The 7,721-nt window shown below is 41.6% G+C and overlaps 3 protein-coding genes and 1 long non-coding RNA gene across 4 annotated transcripts in view; 2 read left to right on the top strand and 2 right to left on the bottom strand.

Moving 5' to 3' along the window:
• LOC109833762 overlaps nucleotides 1-1,559 on the top strand; it is a 3,900-nt gene extending 2,341 nt beyond the window's left edge. The window contains exons 2-3 of the long non-coding RNA XR_002245342.1: nucleotides 1,078-1,300; nucleotides 1,427-1,559. This is a non-coding gene — a long non-coding RNA (uncharacterized LOC109833762). The remainder of the gene's footprint in view (nucleotides 1-1,077; nucleotides 1,301-1,426) is intronic.
• Nucleotides 1-2,399, bottom strand: part of LOC109833761 (primary amine oxidase 1-like) — a 6,332-nt gene extending 3,933 nt beyond the window's left edge. Inside the window, 1 exon segment of the mRNA XM_020401565.1 lies at nucleotides 1,499-2,399. Within this exon segment, the coding sequence (XP_020257154.1) occupies nucleotides 1,499-2,364 (866 nt within the window). The 5' untranslated portion in view covers nucleotides 2,365-2,399.
• Nucleotides 5,227-5,523, top strand: LOC109834947 (uncharacterized mitochondrial protein AtMg00300-like). Its single transcript, XM_020402957.1, has one exon. It carries the CDS (start codon nucleotides 5,227-5,229, stop codon nucleotides 5,521-5,523), a length of 297 nt encoding a protein of 98 aa, XP_020258546.1.
• LOC109834946 (uncharacterized mitochondrial protein AtMg00810-like) lies at nucleotides 6,564-7,367 on the bottom strand. Its single transcript, XM_020402956.1, has one exon. It carries the CDS (start codon nucleotides 7,365-7,367, stop codon nucleotides 6,564-6,566), a length of 804 nt encoding a protein of 267 aa, XP_020258545.1.

Below are 7,721 nucleotides of genomic sequence, written 5' to 3'. Positions count from 1 at the left end.
GAGAGATATAGCACGTTGAAGTGCAGCACCGCTGTCGTATTAATTTGACTAAGCGCCTCTCTCGCGAAGCAAATAGTTGAACTAATGAGGAGATATGGAATGAGTGATATGTATTATCCTGTGATGGTATCCTTCTATGCTTGATACCTGTGCACCTTGAGTTACCCCCCCCCCCCCCAAACACGACGGTACATAACACAAACTTTCTGGTGCAGTTTTGCAGGGCTTTTTTTGGCAGCTTATGTACTACTGAGGACAAGCTCTTTTGTATATGCTAGCATGTTAGTTTTCATTCTTATTCCTGACATTCAAGACTCATGTAAGATTACGATCTGCATGGCATGTACCTTGTTGATAATAGTGTTAGTAATGGGTTTTTGGTCCCACATTAGTTGTGAGAACACACCTCACCCTCCTCTACTTATATAAACATATGTGCACACTCAATATTCAACTTAAAGGAAATTTACCCAAGACTCTCTCTCTTACTTTATCATGCCTATAATCTAGATAATTAAACTGACTACTGAAAATGACAGAGCAGTAGAAGGTTGTAACTTAACATGTCTAGCTTGCTTACATGTTGATGTTGATCAATATCCATTGATACAGTTCTTATTGTGTTCTTTCATTGGCAGATGTAGGATTTTGTGCCAGTGGTATCCCTGTATAACTTATTATTTCTCTGAAAGTGGCTTTGGCAATTTATTTAAAAACATAATCAGAGAAAATTTTACAGTTTTATCCTTCTTATTGGTGTCTTAAAATAATCTTAGTGGTGTCCTAGGTATAGTAAATACAATTAGCAACCTAATGGTATCCTACGACACCAATAGACCCTATGGAGATCCACCACTGCATTTTTCGATTTATTCATATGATATTGTGTAATTTTTTTTATTTGGGTAATGGAGGAGATCCATTTATACTATACTAATAGGTTCTACTTCAGATCGTTATTGGGAGAGTACTGTAATAAATTATATTAAAGTACGAAGACTATACAATAACACTTTTCTTTGGCTATTTTTTTGTCCTACTATAAGCTTGTTATCTAATGACGTTTTTCTTTTGCAGATCCAGCAGCGAAAACGTCAAAAAGAGGTCCAGTGATTTCCATTTCATTCCCTCCTATTGCATATTGTTTTTGACTTGATCGACTTCAAAAGAAGTACATGTGCCTAATGATAAGGCCCAATAACTGCTAAACAGCGAGGTAGGAATATTGGCAGCCAATGCAGGCATATACTGCAATAGAGTAGCACCAGCTGCTCTGTGATGGAGTCATGGAACTCGGAAGGTATTGATTTTGTACTTTAATCATCCAAGATGCTATAATTTCTTGACCCAGAAAGAAAAAAGCAACCGAAATGACCAGCTAATACAGATCCTTCACATGTCTATTTGCTTTCTTGATTACTTGCAGATACCTAAAACTTCTCTACACTGGAACCTGAGATCTATAAAGTAAAGGGAGGCAGCAAGGACTGAAACAAACCTGATCATGTGGCCATCAATCTCGAAACCCTTCCCCTCCGGCTGAACGACCCCAACCGACCTCGCCTGTGGCCCAAACGGCCACTTCTGCCTCGATGCTCGGTAATCGGTGCCTGCCGATTTTGGAACTGGAACTACAAACCGATCCTTATAGTGCGCAATTTCCATAGCATCAAGATCAACAACCACAATGATCCCCTCCAAAGGCCTCACATAGAAGTTAACTGTATCCCCAGTCACAAAACAAAGTACCTTGATAGTTCTCTTCCCTTGCTTCACCTGGCCGAACCATCCTACTGTAAATGTTCTGCACACAACATCCTTCATCTGCACTCTTCTCCTTTTTACTGATTCAATGAACGGTGTGTAGTTCATTGGCAGCTCAGACGCTGCGGCTAGTTCTTCCTTGGTCAATGCTGGGTAGCCAAAACCTTCATAGATGTGATTGGAGATTATACGTTTGTTGGTTATGTCGATGTAAATTTCATGTGTTTGGTTGGCAGAGCGAACAATGACGAAGGCTCGTCATGGTGGTGGAGGGGCGTCAGAGGCGATGCCAAGGTAAGAGAGCATTGTGGGCTTATCAGGTTCATCTAGACCGACATAATGGAAGCTTTGGGTTTTTGATGAGCCAAGATTAGAGGACTTGATGATATACGCAATGGTGGTGATTTCGGACAGAGTTAGGGGGTCAAAGGGGTGGCCATGGCCTAAGGTCAAGCAAAAGAAGAAAGGTAGGATAGTGAAGAGGGGAGCCAAGTTCATTTTAGAGTGAGAGGGAGAGAGATGAAGTGTGTTTGTCAGAAGAGGATATGTATATATATATATGAAGAAAGGTAGGATGGTGAAGAGGGGAGCCAAGTTCATTTTAGAGTGAGGGAGAGAGATAAGTGTGTTTGTCGAAAGAGATTACTATATATAATATTATATATATATATATATATTAAATATATATATATATATATATAATATATATATATAAATATATATATATATATATATTATATATATATATATATATATGAGAGATGAAGTGTGTTTGTCAGGAGAGTAAATATATATATACACTCTTCTGACAAACACACTTCATCTCTCTCATATATATATATAATATAGGGAAAAGTGAATCTAAGGTGACACCCTAGGCTCCCACCTAAGGATGCGGCCTAAAATCATATCATTTTCTAATTTTTTTACGATCGCTCCGTTGAACTTGATCTACACGTTCTCAAACCCAAACACACCAATTTTGGGTGAACCCGTCGTGTTTTGACCCTTTATCCACTCGCTGCAATTTTAATGGTTTCGGATGAATAGAACTTTTGGCACGGCTCAACGAATGGTCAAAACACGACGGGTTCACCCTAAAATTGGTGTGTTTGGGTTTAAGAACGTGTAGATCAAGTTCAACAGAGTGAATTGCAAAAAAAAAATTTAGGAAATGATGTGATTCTAGGCCGCGTCCTTAGGTGGGAGCCTAGGGTGTCACTTAGATTCACTATGAGAGAGATGAAGTGTGTTTGTTAGAATATATATATATATATTATATAAATATATATATATATATATATATATAGAGAGAGAGAGACGAGAGAGAGATGAGAGATAAAGAGTGCAATTTTGGTATTGTCTATTACGAATTAGCAGCTCTCACGCCTTCCTTCCCCACCTACCTCCACACCTAACGTGCTACAGTACCACCCTCACCTACCCCCATATCTAATTGCTACAGTACCACATAACTATGCCTGTATATATACCCCCTAAATGTTGTGTTAAGAATTATCACAAGCCATTGAGAAAGAAAGGAAGAGTGAAGAGCTTGTGATCCAGAGAGGGAAAAAAATATAGAGTAGTGTAGTGAGATCCCAGTAGTAGAGAGAGAAAGAGAAAGATAGAGAGAGAGAGAGAGAGAGAGAGTATTTGTATTTGAGAGTATAGTGTGTTTGTACCACTAAAAAAATAATAACAATATATTTCTCAGTGTCCACCACTCCTCTCAACTCAGCAAGTGGTATCAGAGCCTAAATTAGGGTGTGTGTATCTGCTTATCATGTGCTCTGTGGCTGCCACCAAAGGTGGATCCTCCACATCAGAAAATAAGTTAGATTATCATTTACTCTTTGAAGGCACTGATACTATTCACGAGTACGGTACTATTCATAAGTATGTGTACTATTCACGAATATGGTTACTATTTATAAGTAACGTGAATAGTAAAAGTTGTAGCTCGTGACAGAAGCAAGGCGGTCAGGGACATGTTCTCTCCTACGGTGATGCTATTGGTATTATTGAAAGCCGAAGTTCGTGCTCAGTCAGGGACTGTGAAGTTGGTTGGTCAGGAACCAGACTTGCCTAGAGATACTGAAGCAGTACTACGTCACAATGACGGATCTAGCAAGTACAACTACTGCACTCAAGAAACTCAATGGCAATAACTACAGCTATTGGGAGATGTGTATGAAGCCTTATTTACAAGGACAAGATCTATGGGAGGTCATCAGGGGTGCTAAAACTACAATACCTCGGGAGGCTAGTGAAGTACTAAGGAAGTGGAACATTAAAGCCGGCAAGGTTATGTATGTGCTGAAGACAACAGTAGAAGAAGATCTCGTAGATTACATGTGAGATGCCAGAACTCCGAAGGAGGTATGAGATACGCTCGCCACTCTTTTCGAAGAAGAATGATGCTTGACTTCAACTCCTGGAGAATCAATTGATGACCGTGCAACAGAAGGATTTGATAATTAGTCAGTACTTCAAGCAAGTAAAATTACTTTGTTCAGATATTGCTCAACTAGATCCAGATTCGAAAGTATCTGATGCAAGGATGAGGAGAATAATCATTCACGGTTTGAGACCGAAATATCACGGACTCGTTGCTGCTACACACGGGTAGCCGACTCAACCAACATTATTAGAGTTGGAGAGTCTGCTTGCTACACAGGAAACCCTAGCTAAACAAATGGTTGGCGTTTTAATAAAAAGCAAAGATGAAGCACTCTTCAGCAGCAAGGAGAGAGGCAAACCAAGAGGCACGAGGAAAGAGGAGTATGGAAAGGTTCAAGGAGGCGGCCAGGTCAGCCATACACTGACAGAACACAACAGCGTGAGGAGCAAGGTGATCGTCGAGCAAGGAGACCGGATAGTAGCTGTTACAATTGTGGGAAGAAAGGACACTTTGCCTAAGACTGCCACTATAAGAGGAGGCGAGCAGAGGGCAATGCTACGACATCGCACATGTGTCAAGATGATGAAGAAGAATGAGATGCCCAAGCATCTGTGGCCATCATTGAAGATGTATTAGTTGATGAAGACAAGGTTGTTGGTATGGCACTAACCTCGATTGTGGAAGAATCTGAGTCCGCATTTGTAGTGGTTACAGATCAAGAAGAAATCAGCTATAATAAAGATTGGGTCGTTGATTCTGGTTGTTCTAATCACATGACGGGAGGTAAGGGGAAACTTTTCAACATGAAGGAGTATAAAGGCGGTCAAGAAGTTGTGATAGCGAATAATTCAAGATTACCTATCACACACATCGAAAAGACTGCATTTACACCGCGCTACAACCCGAATCGGATACAACTACAAGATGTATATCATGTACTGGGTATGAAAAAGAATCTTCTATCTGTTTCTCAATTAACAGCTTCTGGAAACTATGTAGTTTTTGTGCCACAAGATGTAAAAGTCTATTGAAACTTGAAGCCATCAGGAGAACTTGTCATGGAGGGACGAAAGGTAGAATCTATCTATGTGATGTCAGCAGAATCGGCATACATAGATAAAGCCAAAAAGAATGAGACAGCTGCTTTGTGGCATACTCAGCTTGGCGATGTGAGCCATCACAAGCTCAAGATCATGATGGGAAAGTCAATGTTAAAGGGTCTTCCACACTTAGTGATCATATGCGGAGGTTGTCAGTACGGTAAGGCGCATCAATTACCATATCACGATTCACTGTTCAGAGACAAGGAACCTTTGGAACTTGTACACTCAGATGTATTTGGTCAAGTAAAATAAGAATCAATCGGTGGGATGCGGTACATGATCACTTTCATCGATGATTACTCTGTAGAAAATTGTAATTGCTGAATAATGGCATAGTCTTTTTCATTGATGTTAGGAGATATTTATAGGATTACAAGAGAATCAATTAGTTACATAAAATCTAAAACTACTTAATTAGTTACATAATTGTTGAAACTAAAAGGGGTAAGAGATCTGTCGAGATATTAACAGAATATCATACAATAGGAAAGAATCACAAGGCGTGTCGACTGACACCGCAGGGCGTGTCGACTAAGACCGCCTTTCATGTCGACACAAATGATGTCGTCTCGTTCAATTGGGCTTCGTGTCGACTGACATCGCAGAGTCGACTAAGACCGACTTTCAAGTCGACTCAGGGGGTGTCGTCTCATCTGGTGGTCTCGTTCGGTCTTCGTGTCGACTGACACCGCAGAGTCGACTAAGACAGTCTTTCAACTCGACACAGGGGGTGTCATCTCGTCTGGTGATCTCGTTAGGTCGGGCTTCGTGTCGACTGGCTTTGAGTCGACTAGCACCGCCTTTCGAGTCAACACAGGGGGTGTCGTCATGTTTGGTCAGTTGCAATTCCTTAATATGCCCCCACAAGTTGGAGCTCCTTGAGGAGAGACCAATCTTGATTAGCAAGTTATGAAAACACGTGCGGGGTAGTGGTTTGGTGAGTGCATCAGCTAGTTGGTCAAGGGAAGAGACATGAGTGACTCTTAAGATGTCTTCTTGAACTTGTTCTCGAATGAAGGGAAAGTCAAGAGTCACATGTTTCATTCGAGAATGGAAGACCGGATTGGAGCAGAGATTTGTTGCGCCCACATTATCATAGTAGATTATCGGCATTCGAGAATGGAAGACCGGATTGGAGCAGAGATTTGTTGCGCCCACATTATCATAGTAGATTATCGGCTGTTGTGATGATGCGAACCCAAGTTCGCCAGAAGAGATGTGATCCATCTCAACTCGGCAGTCGTCGAAGCGATCGACCGGTACTCAGCTTTAGTCGAGGAGCGAGCCATTGTTCATTGTTTCTTCGAACTCCAGGATATCAGGTTTCGATCAAGATATACAATGTAGGCACTGGTGGATGTGAAGTCATCTTTGTTACCTGTCCAGTCGGCATCTAAGTAGGCGTGGAGAGCGAGAGGTGATTGACGATGTAACATAATGTCGTAATCACTGGTGCCACATAGATATCTGAGAAGTCTCTTGGTAGCGTTCCAATGGTCTGTAGTCGAACGATGCATGTATTGTGAAAGTTTGTTAACTACATAGGCAATGTCTGGACGAGTGAGGGAGAGATACTGAAGACTCCCAACTATAGCTTGGAACTCGGTTGGGTCAGTAAGGGTTGTACCCGACTGAAGTGTAAGGACGAGCAAGATGGCAAGTGGAGTTATGATAGTGCGAGCATCAGTCATCTTTGTTCGAGCTAGCAAGTCAGCAATGTATATTCGATGTGAGAGGAGAAGACCTTGAGGGCGAGAAACAACTTCAACTCCAAGGAAATAATCAAGTGGTCTAAGGTCTTTGAGCAAGAACCGACGTGCGAGAACTGAGATGAAGTCCTGAAGTGATGTAGCATTGTTGCCTCTGATGATAATGATGACATCAACGTAGACAAGTAACATGATAGTTATACTATTGTCATTGAGAATGAATAAGGAGGTGTCGGCAATGGAGTTCGAGAAGCGAGATGCAAGAAGGAACTGTTGAAGCTCATTGTACCATGCTCGAGGAGCTTGTTTGAGACCGTAGATCGCCTTCCGTAATCTGCAGACATGATGTGGGCTGTCGGCATCAACAAAACCTTGAGGTTGAGCCATGAAGACATCTTCAGTGAGAGTGCCTTGTAGAAAGGCATTGTTGACATCGAGTTGACGAAGATTTCAACCTCGGCTGACGGCAAGCGAGAGGACGAGACGAACTGTAGTCGGCTTTACAACCGGACTAAACATCTTATGGTTGTCCACTCTTGGTCTTTGGTGAAATCCCTTTGCCACTAAGCGAGCTTTGTACCTGTCTATAGAACCATCAGGTAAGCGCTTAAGTCGAAAATCCATTTACACCCCACAATATTTTGCACACCATTGGAAGGTACCAATTCCCAGGTGCCATTACGAACCAAGGCATCAAACTCCTCAAACATCGCCTATCGCCATATGCCATCTTTGATAGCC

Source organism: Asparagus officinalis, chromosome 3, assembly GCF_001876935.1.
Source record: "Asparagus officinalis chromosome 3, Aspof.V1, whole genome shotgun sequence".
Classification (NCBI taxonomy): domain Eukaryota; kingdom Viridiplantae; phylum Streptophyta; class Magnoliopsida; order Asparagales; family Asparagaceae; genus Asparagus; species Asparagus officinalis.
This window is presented reverse-complemented; position numbering and strand designations above follow the sequence as displayed.

Bases quoted from the DNA above. Each gene is read 5' to 3' on its own strand.
- LOC109834947 (XM_020402957.1), top strand. From the start codon at position 5,227: ATGGAGGGACGAAAGGTAGAATCTATCTATGTGATGTCAGCAGAATCG.
- LOC109834946 (XM_020402956.1), bottom strand. From the start codon at position 7,367: ATGGCTCAACCTCAAGGTTTTGTTGATGCCGACAGCCCACATCATGTC.